This window comes from Merops nubicus, unplaced genomic scaffold, assembly GCF_000691845.1.
Source record: "Merops nubicus isolate BGI_N331 unplaced genomic scaffold, ASM69184v1 scaffold35773, whole genome shotgun sequence".
Lineage (NCBI taxonomy): Eukaryota > Metazoa > Chordata > Aves > Coraciiformes > Meropidae > Merops > Merops nubicus.
This window is the reverse complement of record NW_008598853.1, coordinates 26873-44586: the sequence shown is the minus strand read 5'-3', so window position 1 is coordinate 44586 and position 17714 is coordinate 26873. Positions and strand designations below refer to the sequence as shown.

The following is a 17714-nucleotide window of genomic DNA, read 5'->3' as shown; positions in this document are numbered from 1 at the left end:
GGCTCTTCAATTTCCCAGAAGGAAAAAAATTAGAAATTAATAGCTATGAATTTTGCAGGAGTTCTTGCTATAAGTGAGAAAAAACAGCAGCATACTTTGAAGAGTACTTTTCCCTGTAATCCAAGCCCAGACAAAGATTTAGCCTGTTTTTTAAATTTAAGTATGGTGGAGCAACACGTCATACCTCAGACACTGACAACAAATCAGCCTTTATTCAAGTGTGAAAATCAAGGCATAAATTGCTGGTCACATAGCTCTCAAAAAAATGTCACATTACATGAAATGTGATATTTTGAAGAGAAACAGGAAAAAATTTATCAAAGTTTTTGTTATTATTGCATTATCCTCCTGCTTGATCTACTAGCTATAGATACTTGGTGTCTGCTTAAGTGCTTTCCATTCTTCCCATAAGCAAATTCTGGTTGAAGACTATGTATCATTTTACTCTTGATCACTGCTAGTCTCAGTACCTCATTACAGCAGAGCACTTTTTGAAACTGAGCTATAGCCCAGATAAATGATTGTATAAAGTTTTAAATAAACATACAACATTTATGTTATGTTGTTTCACAGGGATGATTTATAGTCATTTTCTTCTTCCAGTCCTGAGCTCTGGACATAAAAGACACTGAGCTCTCTGCTGTTTATCCAAGCTAAATCCTCTGTTTGTTCTGCATAAGCGTTCTTGATTCTTTAATACATTGCAGGCTTTAGCTTCAGGTTTATTCCCCCTGGAATGGTGGAATTAGATACATTAACTGACAAAGATAAGGTACGGACATTGTAGCTTAATAGCCATTAAAGTAGATATGGTGATAACAAAAATGGAGCTAGAAAAAGGGAGTTGAAGTTGTGATATTTTAAAAATATGTATTTATGAGACTTAGAGGAATAAATGCAAGAAATCCCCAGACTGATGGTAGGATTTTATTTTGTTGCTTTTTATTTCATAAGGATAAAAGAATTAGAAATGGAAGATATTGTGAGCCAGGTTACACATTCTCTTTTGTCCCTAAAGGCAATTTTTTTTCTTCTTACTGAAGTGACATTATTTACTCTGGATGCTGAGCCACTGAGATACTGCTTTGTGCTACAGAAAAAAAAATTTAAGAAAGTGCTGTAAGATAAAGCAAGTCTTTCTGTCTTAAGAACACCTTGGTGGATTCTGTTTACTCTGTTTCTTCTTTCATCTGCATATTTAAATGCATATATATATACACACATTCAAACTGTATAGGTATAACCTGTTTACTTCATACTGCTATTCTTCATCGTAGTCCTTGCTCCTCTACTAGCAAAGCAGAGAACAGAAAATGCCTATTTTTTCTTCTTTTGTAAGCTTAAGTAGAACAAATTATGAGCTAAACCATCTAAAACCTGCTTTGTAGCTTGACTCAGTATTCATTCTTAATTTTTTGTGTAAAACCACAGTGTTAGCATTTAAAGCCCTAACACTTGACACAGAAGAAAGATTTCAAGAACTGTAGTCTTTAACATGACATACCTTAAATCATCTCTTACCACAGTATAAAAGTTAAGCTAAGATTTTAAAGGCCCTAAATGGACTTTGATTTTTTTCTAAATCAGGATTAACTGATGTATAAGTAACAGACTGGGTGCTTTCACTGCCAAAAATTATCTAACTAAAAGTTTGAATCTGGCAGTATAAACAGCAGCCCTGCCTGTACTCATACAAGCTTGTTATTTTGTGGTACACAAGTTGGTATGTTGTCCATGCTCTATAACAGATGGCATTCCATAAAGCATGAAATGCATTTTTATCTGAAACTTGAGTGGTAAAATAAGCACCAAGACATGGGCAGTCTTTTTTTTTTTCCTTCTTTTTTTTTTTTTTTTTTTATTCTACAAGCATTTATTTTAGCTGAGATACTTTCCTTTTATAGTGGTGGGATATTTCCAAGAGTAATGGTGTAGACGTTGTGAATGACTTACACAACAAGCATGAAAAGAAGGGAAAAAAATAAAACTTGAAGAAAGCCTCAACTTTTAGCTTTTATGCATACTCAGGAAGTCTTTCATGATTTAAAAACCAATCAGATTATTTCTGTAGATGCTGTTTTTTAGAAAACAATTATCTGATCAACATTGTTTTCAATATAAACTACATAAAGTAACATAATTTTATCTGCACCTTTTCTTTAATTATTTGTTGTGAACAAATTACCCTGATTCATTTCTTGGTGAAATCTCCTATTCATCACCTATATGTGTGATAAAAAGAAAAGGCAAAAAAGGAAATGCAGGGTGGGGGTTGTGTTGGAGTAGGAGGGGCAAGAGTCCACCCTGCCAAAAAAGTGGGAATTGTTACTATACAGGTAAAGCTTCAGGTCCGTGTTTTGTGAGCAGCATCAATAGCGTCTTTCCCCTGTGGAGACAAGCACAGTGGAGCAGAGCCGCTGCTCTCTCTGTTCTCCTCCCCCTGCCCTCTGTGGCCCACCAGCACTTGCGTTTTCATCCTGAGCTCCAGACCTGGATAGAGGATGTGTGTCCATCTCGTGGGTGCAGTCACGTTTGGCATGGGGGTGTGGGAATCCTGGTCAGCAGCAGCCAACTGGTTCCACCATGTTTGATAGTTACTTTGCTATGAGTTGGCCTACCCCCACCTTCAAGACTCACTTCCAGCAGTATCTGTCATGTTTGTTCGGATAACAGATATTTGCTTCTATTAGTATTTCAATACTAATAAGTCACAAAATGATTTTCCTATAAAAGTTTTCACTAAAACTCTTGCAATCACTTGTTTGCTCAATAGATGGGATATGGCAAACAATGCTTGACCTTTTCTTTTGCAAAAGCTGTAACAACTAAGCATTAACTAGCTATACATCTAAGCATCAGTACAATAAGGAATCACCTCCATCTTACCAAGACAGACACAGAAGTAAACAGTATCACCCCATACCATACAGACCCTTGTTTGGGACAGATCCAAAACTTCAGATATTTTGCCATTTTTAAAAATCATCAAGTGATTTTATTTAATTCAATTCATCTCTTGACAAGAAGATTAACCTAGCTTTTCTTGGAAGGCTGCAGCCTTGGACTTGATTATTTTCCCTAGAAATTAGAGTTTACATAAGGGCTGAAGAATTTTTGCTTTTTCTTACAGCTTTTGAATGAATTAGTAATTAGCCAGAAGGTTGAAAGAAGATACCTATTTATCTACTAAAAAAGAGCAAAGTGAATGGCTTGTACTCGTTTGCTGAAGAAGCATCCCAGTAGTAACTACCCTTCTAGTGCATTAAGATGACCATATCCAGCACAGATAGCCCGAGTTTAGCGCAGTTTGTGAGCCACATATGCAGAAAAGCTTTTCCCACATTATTCTCATTTTGCTGATAGGAGGCCCAGAGCCCTGTTTAAGATCACTCAACACCCCTATAACCAAGATGGGCAGAGAAACCACAGACTTTGTGTCCAGCTCTCAGCCTTAAAATGGGAGCCCCTTTATGAGTGGTTCGGGAGAGATTTTGCCATGTTTCACCAAATACTGCAACACAAGTTTTTGGTCAGAATGCCAAAGCATTTCTTTTCTCTTACACGGTGGTAGAGATATAATGCCTTCTAAGATGTCTTCTTGCTAAGCTTACCTATTTCTACTTGGGCTGTTACAAGCCACCCACATTGACAACAGTATATGTAAATTAAATAGTAATCAGTAGCATAAAAATGTTTATTCTCGAGTAAAACTATAAGTCCATTTTAATGATTTGCTGTATATATGCAATAAGAAGATACAGTCATGGATTAACAAAAAATCCATCTGTTCTGCAAGATGTAGCAGGATGGGACAGGTAAAACTCACTGTAGAGGCACATAAGCAGCCTGCTAAGGCATTCAAGCTTTTCCTCAAATAGCAGTGCCCTCTCATGGAGATACACCTACGGAGATACACCTAACAATTCCTTCTGGTAGTAGTGTGGTCTTGTTTTTTGACATTCTGGTCAATTTTTTTAATTTATTTTTTTGTGCAATAATTGGATTATTACCAGAAATCAGAATAAATCAGTAAGCTAGAGTATTTAAACCATCAGATGCAACCACATTCAGGAACCCATGGTATAAATATTCTTGCTACACAAGCATCAAAAATGTTGCGTAGTCCTAACAACATATCCTCTGCATTGCCTGAGCAGTTCCTGGAGAAGCAGGTAGGCTCTGTGGTTTACATGAAATAGGCACTGATATTCATGAAAAAATACCCACAGTACTTACTTAAAGTGCTGGCTGTAAGAACAAACTATTAAACTGTTATTTATCTGGATGAGAAGTATCATGTCAAGTTCATGCCTAGCATGAATAGGACTCAACCTTCATGCATGCATGCCTGATGATGAAGCACGTAATAGCTTATGGTGCCTCAGCCCTGATCTGGATGACCTATTGTATTATAATATTAATCTTGTTGCCAAAAGCAGCCTTCTCAGGTGAACTATCTGAGGGGCTAGTGTCCTGTACAAGCAATGGGTGTTAAGATCAATAAAATTATTTTCTGCACCTCCAGAGGCGAAAAATGAAAAAATCTCCCTCACTTATGCTAAGCTATTAGACAAATAAAAAAGGTTTGAAGACTTATGATTACCCACTTTCACTTGAATTCTACAAAGCTTTTATTAACTTGATTGTCTGCTCAACTCAAAATGCAGTGATTGATACTCATAGTAAATCATAGTCCTCCAATAATTTTTACAGGGTTTTTTGGGGGTGTACAGTTAAAGCTATGAGCAATGTACAGTAACTTTTGAAATTGTATTATGCTGTGGACCATTCTGCTAGACTCCATCTGCCCCACTAAATTCTGATGCAACACTGTTTTGTCAATTATGACAGTTATGTCTCAGTAACTGCATCAAAACCCTCTGGTCAAACATTCAGTAACACTACACTTCCATAATTATCTACTGCATATGTTTATTGTTAGAACAAAACTTTTTGTAGTAATACATAAATTGTTTAAAATGTTGTCAAACTACTACAAGTATTTCACATGGAAAAAAAAAAAAGTACCAGACTACAAAGCAGTGGGTGTCACTTTTCCAGAAGCATTATTAATGGAGACTTTTTTTTAGTCTTCAGTGATGGGGAATGACAGGCTGTAGCATTTCTTCAAGTTAAGAATAGAAAATAACTGTACTTTCAAGAATTCAATTACTCTGCATTAAAGCCGCCATGGGGTTACTGTACATTTATACATCAGAAAGTCAGTAAATTATTTTTCTGTAAATTAGTCTCTCGAAGTTGACTTTTTTCTCCTTTCTGTTCTGAATGCCAAACTCCTGACTCTTTCTCCACCACAGAGACTTCGTATCTGGATAGCTGACATCTGTAAAAACATTTCTAATGAAAACACTACTAATACAACCCCCTGGAGAAACAAATGAAATGAGATCTAAGTATGCAGCCGCCTTTCTACAGTTCTGTCTTTAACAATAGCGGGGCTAGTGTTTCCTATCCAAGCATTGACACAGGTCATGATCATTTAGGCACAGTAGTAGCAAAATAAATAATTGTGTAAATATGTAAAAACTGGTATAAATACTTCAGTAGCACTTAGAAGATATGATAAAGGACTTCCGTCTTTAGTTGTGCATTAAGGTTTATCTCAGTGGATGGGAGAGGCTTTTAAACTACAGAGCGGGAGAACTATGCACTGAATACTTGAAAACTCTGCCAGACACAACATTGCCTCTTTTCTGCAACAGCAGTTGTGAAAGTGTGTTAGTGTTTTAAGTGTCGAGAAACTGCTAAAATATTACAGAAACAGAGGTTATAGCTTCACTCCAAAAAACAATATACTAAGAAGACCAGTAACTTAAGTATGTGTTTAAATAATCCAGATTAAAAGCAAAACACTGCCATCTTATTTTTAAAATAATTTGTCTTTTTTTTTCATAATGCATTCTACTGCTTAAGTAAACAGGAATTTAGAGACAATTTTTCTGATAAACAGTCTAACAATTGGCAGAGGAAAAAAAAAGTCCATTTCTTTGTAACAGTTCTCAAAATCTTAGCTAATGCTCCATATCAACATGTACAAACATATTACACATCCAGGCTGGCTGCCTTGCTTTTAAACCTGTACTAAATAATTTGAGACAACACTTTGGTAGTAACGGCTGGTAAGAGCAAGTTCCCACCACTGTAAGAATAATTAGCCCCTCCAGAGATGAGAAGAGGATCCTCATCTTCCTGAAGATTTTCAGAAAAAATAAGTTTCTAGAAGCCCGTGGTTTTAGATGGGCTAATGCTTTTACTTTAAAAGACTGGATTGGACAAATATAGGATATAATCAAAGTTTCCTTATCCAAAGCCAATTGCAAATTCTGGGCCTGAATTGTAAGGCAGATGAAAGCTGGAATTGATTTGACATGGAACTGACATAGAACAGCCTTCCCCGCCCCCCTCATTTATTAATTTTTATGGCTATTTGGGCTCACAGAAACATATTGGTAAGAGTATTTGTTCTGAAATAATTCCATCAACTTCTCTAGAGAAATCTGGGTGCATTAAAATCAACAGCAGGAGTTTGCCAGAATGCCAGGAGAGCGTAGCTGTTCCTGCCCTTCCCACCCTCTTGTCTGAGGCACACAGAACCAGGACTGAGGCCGTAAAAATGGGTTCAGTTTCCAGCCATCTCTTCAAGCAGGGGAAATTAAAATAAGTTTGTTACCTCATGCATCTGTTTCAAACGGCATTTCTTTTGCCATGAAGAGAAGTTAGATTTTTGATTAAAAAAAAAAAATAGTATTTGGCCTTTCCACTGAATAGCCATAATCTTTAAAATGGTTTTCAGGCAATAAAAAGGCAAATGGAACAAACCAAATTTTTTTTTTTTTTTTTTTTTTAAAAAAGTAATGTTAAACTCATCTCTTATAGATATCTAAGACAAATACAGATATTTTTTTTCCTAGAGTACTTCAGTGAAGTACTCTATGTGCTATAAATTGTGCTAGAAAACAAAGAAACTGAAACATTCAAGTAGCATTCATTTTATCATTCTAATACAAACAATGGACAATAAGAGAAATGACTATATAACAAAACAAAAATGTTGCCACTTTTCTAATGATCACTGAAGTCATGCTTCTCACCTTGTAAATAGTGAACTTTCAAAGGACAAAATGGACCTACATACATTAAGATCAGACTTAATTGTTTAAAAAAAAAACCAAAAACTGTTCTACCTTTTGTTTTACTGAATACCTGCGATGACTTGAGAAAGAAAACTCACTTGAGTAGTTTCTTTTTAAACCACAACAACCCACAGCAACATAACTGCTGTCCTCTGTACAAGCTATGGAAGAGACTCAATTAGAAGTCAAAAAGTGAAATTAACTTTGAAAATGAACTTGTCAATTTTATGGATTCAAGCACTAAAGATTGTTACATTACCTGAAATAGTACACAATTTTTTGTTCATACTCTAAATATAAACACAAAATCCTTAGTATTTACTTAAAATCTCAATTTTATTTAAAGTAACCAACTTTAAAAGTCACAGAATACCAGTTAAAAAAAAAAAAACCAAGCTATGAAACTTTAAACACAATCTTTGTGATCTTTAAGTCTAAGGCACCCTCCAATGTCTGAAGAAGAAACTACACTTCTAGAAAGTGAACAAGCATTTGAAGAAAAAGTGTGAGCAAGCCTTCCTGGCAAAAGCAAAGCTCTCAGATTCATTTACAATTGCATATAATGGTGCACCAGGGATACAACAAAACCCTGATGTTAAAAATGTGTTATTTTCAGGGATTCGTACTGCATTTATGAAGGTGTTATTTACTAGCAGAGAAGGGTCTTTGTAGGCACACTAATTGAAAAATACAGTAGAGTGTGCAAAATATTACAAAAGCATTTCTTACAAAGGCTGGTATTGATAAGTGGTAATGCCTCACAGAATACAATCTCCATGTTAAAACAGCTTAAACCTAAGAAGCCTAAATGAATAGTTTAAGAGGAGATACACCCACAATATGCAGGCAGAAAAACAATGCATCTAGAGGCAAAGCCAGATACATGATATTAAAAAAGTTATAATTAATACCATACATAACAGGAAGGTCACATGTATACACCCATGTCCACGGAAGGTAATTCATTTTATGTAAAAAGAAAAAAGGTATTTTTGCATTGATATCTATGTTTGTGCTAAAATTACTGCAACAGAACAAAGGTTGGAAACCAAAGCTTTTTCAACTCATCATGCACAAACTAACATTTATTGTGGATTACTCTTCTGGTGCTTAACACCTTGAGACTGCAACCTATTTGCATTTCCACAACTAAAGAAAACTTTATATACAATTTAAGTGGTACTAGGATAACACACTTTGGAATATGGTAAATAATGGCAAAGTGGTTAGGTCCCGATTCAGGAAAACATCTTTACTTAGAAAGGCTCTTGATTTATGTATGTGTTCAGAATTTAAAGTGTACAAATTCACTGAATTAGTGCTTCAAGTACCTTTCCTCATTAGGGATGGTTGTGAGAATGCACATGTATTTCTGAACTAAGTCTTGCTCTCTTGGGTTTGGCCTATGTGCAAAACTGCTAGGGCAACAAATGGATTTTCATCCTGTACAATCAGGCCAGTTACTTTTATAGATTCAGTTTCATAGAGTTTGAGAGTTTTTCCCCACACACTCAAAACCTTGCCTCTTATTTGCCACATAATTTAGTTATGTCAGCTCCAGCTGGAGAAACAAAAATTGATTACCTTGTGATTTAGTAAAAAAGTGACCTTTGGTCTGTGCTGCACTTTGCTTCTGTTAGGGAAAAAAGCTGACATCACTTTTCTCTAGTATAGCTGAAGAGATCTTTTTGAAAATTGAAGAAAAATATGACAATACTGACCAAAAATTTTAGAATTAATATTAAAGGTTTTACAAATAAACCTAGCCAGGGTGATGCAGAAAGAGGTAGAAAACATTTCAGAAGCAAGTACACAGATAAATATATTTACACATATATACACACACAAGTATAAAAACATTACCATCCCCATAAAACTTACAGTTGTGCTTAAGTTCACACTGCAAATATTTACACTGACTTCAAAAAGAGCTAACAATAGTGTGCAAAATTAAGTATGACCTTACATATTTTGCAAAGTAGTACAGGTGTATAAAGATCACTCTGTTCAAATTTTGTCTCTTTAACAAGTTTTTGTACGCTTTCATTTAGTGACGTTCCTTTTTGTAATAGCTTCTCTGATTTGACGATCAAGTTCACTTACAATATGATCTTCATGATTATACACTCCTGTTCTCAGCAGGGTATCCCTCTCTTCTATCAGACGAGAGAGATAATCATCCATGCTCTCATTTAATTTTCTAGAATGAAGACTATCCGCTCTACCAGCAGAATTATCTCTAACATCTTGCAATTGCTTTCTCTCTTCTTCTTGTTGCTTCAGCCTGATGTTGATAAGATGGAGAGAATCAGAGGATGAACCATATTAAAAACCGCTATGACTGTTTTCAACACTAAGTCTTTAGGTTACTTATCTACTGAAGTACTTTGCAAAAGAACAAAACCTGTTAGGAGGTAATGAAATATCCTCTCTCTAGGGAAGAATAATTGCAAGTAAAAGAAGTGTTAGTATAAAGCTTAAATTCTAACAATACCATTTCTATATCCATATGCAACTACAATACTTGCTACTATGCCTCCTATTTTTATAACGCAAACAACACTCAAAGCGATTCAACATACAGAATTACTGCAGACAGTTTTTGGAGGACATCTGGCATATTTGAAATTTTCATGTATTCAGGATATGAACAGTATGTGCCACTTTCGTTTCTTAATGCAGCAGTTATCCTTAGAACTAAGGGTTTAAAGCTGGAAAGAGCCTGGTGTTGTGCACCTATGACCATAACAAAAAACAGTGTACAGTGGCCTTCAACACAGATTTTCTATACTGTAGTACTGTTGCATTTTAGAAATGTGCAATATTTACCTAAGGAACACTAAACTGTGTTCTTTCATTAGACTGACAGCCAATTATAATCTTCATTTAACCAAAACTTCTGTCTGGAGGCAGATGGCAAGAAAAGGGCAGGGGTAGGGGGGGGAGGGGGGGTGGAAGGCAGATTTTTACAAATGCTTTTATACCTGTTAAGTTCATTTCTGATATCTTCCAGCTCTTGTCGGTCTCTCTTCCCCAGTTCTTTTTCTTCTGCTGCCAAGTAGCGCAACCTCATGTGCTCCAGCTCCTGTTGCTGTTTTTTAAGGTAAGCCAATGCATTTTCTTGTTGAAGCTAACGTGAAAAGAGGCGAAGACATAACTCAGTTGACTGTGTGACTACTACAATAGTCACTATAAGTCACTAGTAGTCACTCTAAGTGCTAACTACAGTGACATGCGCAAAACTTAAGGAATGAAGTCATGATGATTAAGTCTCCAGCAGTATTAGAAACACAGGAGCTAGACAGAATGTTCTAGCTGTTGACACCCATAACGCAGTAATGCGGTGACTATCACAATTGCAGTAAACCTGTCCAGGCTGGATCACTAAAGCAGATGCCTTCCCAATAACAAATAGCAAAAATGTAACAAATGCTTTTGGAAACTCTGGCTTAAGGTGGTAAACAGAAAAGTTAGACTTGTGGAACTTCAAGATACTGAGATTTATTCCTTCAATATGTGCTATTTTAAATTGTAGCTTTTTGAGAAACAGAAATCAGAAAAATGTTAAATAGCTGCAATAAACTTTGACCAACAGCCCCATAGCGGCTAGTGTCAAAGCTTTGAGAAGTAATTTTTAAAACTGCAATTTATGGTTAAAAAATGAGCCTTGAAAACAAAACCTTGGCAAGACTTCCTTTCACAGTTCTATGCAAAACATCAGACAACTGTTTCTGTGGATTTAATCCAATTAGTCTATCCATTTGAAAAGCTGGTTTGGTTTTTTTTAAACATTATACAGACACTGTAACATAACCAAGGCTTGAGTCCACTATCACTTGGTGACCTCTAAGTGTCTTAAGGAGAAGCACGGTCCTCTCCCCACTTGTTTTTCTCCCAGTTATTTTCCATATGATCTTGTGCACTAATTCAGTACAGCCACACTTAAACTCTGAATGAGGCAGAAGACTTGAGAAAGTGGCATTTCTTCCTGTAGTTAAAAAATACGGCAGGAGGTTACACAAACGTCCTGGATATAGACATACTGTGAAGTGTGGGGTTACCTTTGCAATTTTAACGTGGCTTTCATCAGAATTTTTTTATTCTTAATAAAATCAGTTTTATATTTATTCTAGAGGGAAAAAAGGATAATTTCATTTGTTACATGTGAGTGTATACATTATAGACTCAACATGGTATTTCAAAGAGTTTAGTCAGGCAGTTTCCTGAATCTCCATTCCCAGCATCTTAAGCATTCCCTGTTGATGATCAATAAGTAATAAGAAAATCTGAATTTCACAAGGAATTGGTATAAAGAAAGAGTCTAATTGTTAATGTGAACCAGCAATGCAACAGATAAGTACTTAACAAGAAATCATAGTATAAAGTATTTTAGGGTTACATATGTGCTAAGTCCAAAGCACTAGCCAGGCAAATTAAATGTTATAACTGCAGTAAGACAGGCCAGAAAGCCTGAAGAACAAGTTGTTAAAGAGAAGATCCTAACAATAAAACCAGAAGCAGGAATCCTGCCAAAGAGTCTACAGCTGACAAATACATGAACCATAAAAGAGGACTCAGCAAAGATAAGGACATAGTCCATCCTTCCCCATCAAGAGTTCATTTCAGAAGAACATTCCTATGTAAGAGGTATCCTTTTTTATGTGTGATAGGTTTGAAGAAGTGTCTCAGACTGAAGTAGAATACATTTTAGAACAGGACTGTACAAATACATACAGCAAATATTAACAAGTCACCACAGTCAGATGATACTTATCCAAGAGTTTTCAGGAGTTCTAGGGATATTCAAACAAATTTGCAAGACTAGCTGGCGGTGAAATCCATCACTAGAATTGGTATTGACATCACTGGAATAACAATTCCTCCACTTTTTATTCTTGTTTTTAAACAGAAGCTGTAGGAATTTATAGGAATTACGAGTAAGATTTACTTTTTTAGTGGCCAAATTGGTTAAAATGGAACAAAAACCGAAACAGGATGTATGAGTACACCAGGAAGAAAAAACAAAAAACAAAAACAACAAACCACAAACAAACCCAACAAAAAAGCACACCAAAGAAACCACCTACAACCAAACACAAAACTAAGCTGTCAAAGAAAGAAAGGATGATGATTGATCATTTCCACATTAACATGAAGATAACATTAGACTCGACAAGAACTTATTCTTTGATATACTCACAAGGAAGTAATTCTGGAATAATCAGTTTGGTGCTGACAGAAAATTATTCAGCAGGGAAAAAATGGAAGTGAGAGAGAAGGATATTATGGAGACAAAAATATGAATTAGTTTGAAAAGGAAGCAGATAAATTAAGAATACTTTCACTGATGTTTATTAAATGTGACAGCCTGAATGCAATCACTTGCTCATGATATACCTAACCAATTGACTGAAGGCAGCTGTGGAATAGTCAAAAATACTCACACTGGGTTTCTAAATCTAGTGCATCCTACTGATGGTCTCTGCATGGACTAGATTGATACCTGTTGGGGGTTTCAATTAGACAATCCTGAAGGTCCCTTCCAACCCAAAACAGGCTATGATTCTTCATCACAGAACATTTTGAACTAAAGTGGACATTTGTATTTTAAAAAATGCTACAGATCAATCATTACTTGTTGAAGGATTTAAAGAAAAGAAAGAGGGTCATTTTTTTCCTATAGTCTCAGAAAATAACCTTGTGGTATTCTCTGGTTTCAAAATATCTGGATAGACAGCAGCATCAAGACCACAAATACTATGGGCTATGAGAAGGAATTATCTTAACCATTTTGATAGTTTGAGTTGTTTGCTCTGCTAAATATAGGCAACACAAAATGCTGAGCATCATCTAGTATCAAATAGGCTAATATAAAACTAGTACAACTTAAGTTATAGTACCAGTAAATAAAAGGACTGCAAATCTGATTATCTCAGTTACCCAGAATCTAGAAGCATGATGACAGGCTAATATTTCTTTTTGAGACTATCATTATTCTTGGTGCTCTCATTTGATATCCTAAGTTTAAACCTTTTCAAAGTGAAGCAAGTTAAGATATTGCTACATTTCAGGACAAAAAAAATTGATACTATTACCTGACGGCAAACATGAGACTTGAAATTTCACTTATGTTAAATCTCTTTTGAAATGCTCTATTTTGCCTCAGAAGAGGAGCTGTGCCATTTGCATGTAGAATAAGTCTAGAAATCTCCACTGGTCTGTCCAAAGAAGTAGAAAATCCAGTAATTCAGTCTGGTGCCTAGCTACTTTTCCTGATTAGATGAGTATTAAGAAACTTGCTATACATATTCCTGTAGTAGATACAGTACAGTTTGTATATCCAAGTTCTGGTTTTAATTTGTCTGGTACAACCTGGTTTTCCTGTTGACATTATCTAACAGTTCTAAGAGTCTTGGAAGCCACATATGACTTACAGAAGTGCAATTCAGAAGCAAACTGCCTCAATCTGCAGGGTGGAAAAAAACCATTACTGTGGAGAATGAGGCTGGCATGTTCCTCTTAGATAATGTAAAAATAATCTTTAACACAAAAGAGGACTTCTGACTGCCATTATCAACTTCTCTAGCCTTTCTGCCTGTGCTAATTTGTAGACATGATTACCTTTGTTGCAGATGGTGGCTGAAACAATTAATTCTGCTCTGAACTAAATATTAATTTAAGTCAGTTAAATTTGTGTACCTCAGCAATTCGACAGGATTTTTTTGAAGGTGTTGGGCAAACATCACCCGAAAACTAACACTGGAAAACTAATGCTAAACAGGGTAGCACTTAGCACTAGCACAGCAAGACTTAACACACCAGCAGAAAAGGACATCCCTGTCTACTAATGAAACAGATTTTGAGAGCCATAATACATACAAACAATTAAATAGCTGTTGTTACACTGAATAGAAGTATTCTAAACCAGTCATTCACTATGTGGAATATTACTAGGTCTATAAAGAAAGATTTTGATAGTGCTCCTACAGTTGCTGCTTCAGCAGAAAGACATAACTGTGTGGTGGCCACAAGAAGCATGTAGGGCTACAAACTTTGTGACAAGTTGATATGTTACTATTTGAGGCAGGAAAGTTCAGTGACCCAGAGGTTTCTGCTGTTCAGCAACATGCTCACAATGGCAACCTGACAGCAAAGAAGGCATTTTAAACAAACTCAAAGGAAAACTATACATTAGACAAAGTAAATATACTGAAGATTAATAGAACAAAGTCTGAAGCTCCATCAGACCAGGAATAAAATACAACATTCCTAATTCTTTAACATTGATCACAAGGACTCTTTTAACATCTTGGTCCTTTATGCCCTCACCAAACCAGTTAGTTTCAGAACCATAGCGTTTTTTTTCCCTTAAGAAAAGTCTTTAGTAATGTTTAATAAAACCAAGGAAAGGACAAAAGAGAATGATGCAAAAGGTTCCAAGGAGAGATGTAGGAAAACCAAGGCATCCCTGAAGAGTCCTTTGTTCATTTATATTTTTGTTTTGTTTTGTTTTTGTTTTCTTTTTTTCTCTAGAAACTTCTATGTAAAAAATTTACAATCAGTGTCACTAGTGAGCATGCTTGTTGCTCAGGATAGTATCTCTATATTTGTAGGGAAGTAAGTCTGTATACAGAAACTACTGTTCTTTTCTCAGTAGTGGAGAAAAAATACATACCAGTGCATTTTGTCTCCAAATTACTGTTGGATGGACTTCCTTTCATATAAATGTGATTAGAAATTTAATTGGATTACTAATACAATTGTGATGTAAATATGACAGACACTTGGCATTTCCTTGTTTGAGAGGGGTAAGGGAAAAGATGACTGCAAGAGTGAAAGTCAAGAATTTCTGAAGCATGCCATGCTAAGACCTTGAATAATGACATTTAAGGACAGTAACATCAAATAAGATAAAAAAAAAATCAACATCTTCTGAGGCAAGATTTCTCTAGCATTCAGTTTGAGTCAGTCCAACTTTAAAAAAAGACATGCAAGCGAGTGAGAAGGGATTCTACAGATTCATTTATGATGGATCCCGTGTGTAATTTAAGGTACGCTCTTAGTACTCTGACTTTGAAATGTCTTTCCCAACATTAGGCTTTGGCTCCTTTAAAAGTCTGTCACAACAATTTGTGGGGTGCATAAGAGCAAACATGCTCTATGTATACCATTCACAGAAGAGCAACAGAAACCCACTTCCTAGTAATCCATCAGTACAAGAAGATGGTAAAGAATTTACAGCGGTTGTTTGATACGAAGTGAGGGGTACCGATTTTGAATTTGTATACAATTTTGTTATGATGAGGGGCCATAGAAAGACTGTCTTTTGTTACTGTGAGAGAGAAGGAAGGAATCCTTACTCATCAGTGATGAAACTGGTGCCACTTTATCAGAGGCATGCATGTATTAAATCCACTACTTCCATCAGTTTAACAATCCATAGTCCAATGGGCAACAAGCAGTATTTTTTTAAACCAGAGAAGGAATTGAACTCTACTGCATAGAGGTACTTGAAATATAGCAGAATTTGCTGTGAGATCTTCAAAATCAAAACCCCCTAATATTAATAAAACACTTCTGCACATTTGTGGTACCAATAAAGCAAAGTCCAGGATTTCAAAATCCATATGTAACATCTTCATTTTATTCTGCTTATACTTAAAAACTAACTTATAATTGAATACGAAGTATTTTTAAAGTGTACTCCAATGCACACAGTTTATACATACATGCTTAAAATTCTCAGTTAAGACTTCCTGACATACATTACATTTCCAGAGGGAATATGCTATCACATACCCTGCAATAAGGAACACTTTGGATTTATTCCCAGTTGTTTACTGTAGCCAGACAGACTGTTTTAAGCCTAAGTACCAGGGAGGTGGTTGAGGCCCCATCCCTGGGGGTCTTTAAGGCCAGGCTGGATGAGGCTCTGGGCAGCCTGATCTAGTGGGAGGTGTCCCTGCTCATGGCAGAGGGGTTGGAACTGGGTGATCCTTGTGGTCCCTTCCAGTCATGACAGATTCTGATCTGTTTTAGCAGAGGACTTTAGAGCCCTATTGGCTCAATGGTTGGACGTGATGATCTTGGAGGTCCCTTCCAACCTAAAGGATTCTATGATTCTATTAGCATTTTAAATTTTGAACATCTAGAATTTTTCATTTTTGAAATTGCAGGAGAGTGAACACTCAAATCCTCAGCTGCTGGACAAAAGACAACTTTGTGGATGGAAGCTAAGACCCACTAGAAACTCAGAACACTTGGAAGCTTTACTCTTGCATCACCATTGAATTATCATCAGCCACAGTGACAGTGAGGCAGGCATAGATGAACTAAGAGCACCGTGTGCAAACTACTGAGAATTACTTTTGCAATATGCTCTTAGTTAGCCCAGGTACATTCTCCACTACTTACTTAGTACTGCTATGCATGCTATTGCTTTTGCTCATTTTCTTTCCTTTTACCCACCACAGTAAAACTTAGCACCAATATCCCTTTGTCTTATTAATTTAATAATTTGCCATCCTCCTCAACAAAATTCTAACTCAACCAAAGCCATATGCTAGTTATCAGATAATTTTTTCAATGTTTTACTACTTTTCTTCATTAGTTTTCATCCCTAGCGTAGTGCTTGAGACATGGAATACTGTCTTACAAGCTCACATGGTGGGAACTCAATCATGTTTTGAAACCTATGGTACTGCAGGAATATCAGCTTTAAATAAAAATTAACCAGTAATAAAAAATCCTCAACATCTCAATTATCATACAAGAACCCCTGTATTCTGCCAGGTGCCCTAGTCAAGAGGCTCTTCGATCAAGAACGCGCAATCTTTATTTTGCCATAGCTGCCTATAAATCCAAAAGGGAGATGTAAACATACATACACTAGACTAAACAATGGCTAAATAGCAGCCACTATTCACTCCCCCACTCACACATACCATGCAAGTCTGTGGGAAAAACTTACAACTGAAGCTAAGGAACTCAAGTAAAGTTTTCTGAAAATAACCCAGAGCTGACAAGTTTGTAGGAGGGCCTGGATGGTTTCAAGACACAGTTTTTAACCAAGACTTGGACTGCCAACTAGGGTTTTTGTGCCTTTTTTTAAAAAAACCCAAAGATTTACATCCCATCCTTGGCTAAATTACTTATAAATTAATCAAATTAATTACTGAGTGGATAAGCAAGACACTGGACAAGACAGAGTGAATGTCAGCCAGCCAATATAGTCTGTGTTGTCTTAAAGGCATCAGTGCTGGATTTAACAGATCTGTAGGGCACAAACACATTAAAAGACTTAAGAAAAAATATTTCTCCAGTGTATTCTCCAGTATTTTCTTCAGTGTATTCTCATACACTGAATCATGTATGCATGTACATTTTTTGGTTTTCTAGATGATAAGAGATGTATCAACTGCTGAAGATTATATTTCTGCCAGCTTTGATTTTTGTTTTGGTACACTGTTTCCTGCACTCAGACAGGTACTGAATTTAGCATCTAAGATCTCTGTAAGTATGTATGCAATTTTGTGTAAGTGAGTTGGTTGCTCTCAGAAA

General features: G+C 36.0%; 1 protein-coding gene across 1 annotated transcript in view; it reads right to left on the bottom strand.

Moving 5' to 3' along the window:
- Window positions 1–9197: 9197 nt before the first annotated feature.
- The window catches only part of CEP120 (centrosomal protein 120kDa), a 34564-nt gene continuing 26047 nt past the window's right edge, over window positions 9198–17714 (bottom strand). The window contains exons 19-20 of the mRNA XM_008937203.1: window positions 10139–10284; window positions 9198–9438 (exon numbers count right to left, since the gene is read on the bottom strand). Coding sequence (XP_008935451.1) covers window positions 9198–9438; window positions 10139–10284 — 387 coding nt within the window. The remainder of the gene's footprint in view (window positions 9439–10138; window positions 10285–17714) is intronic.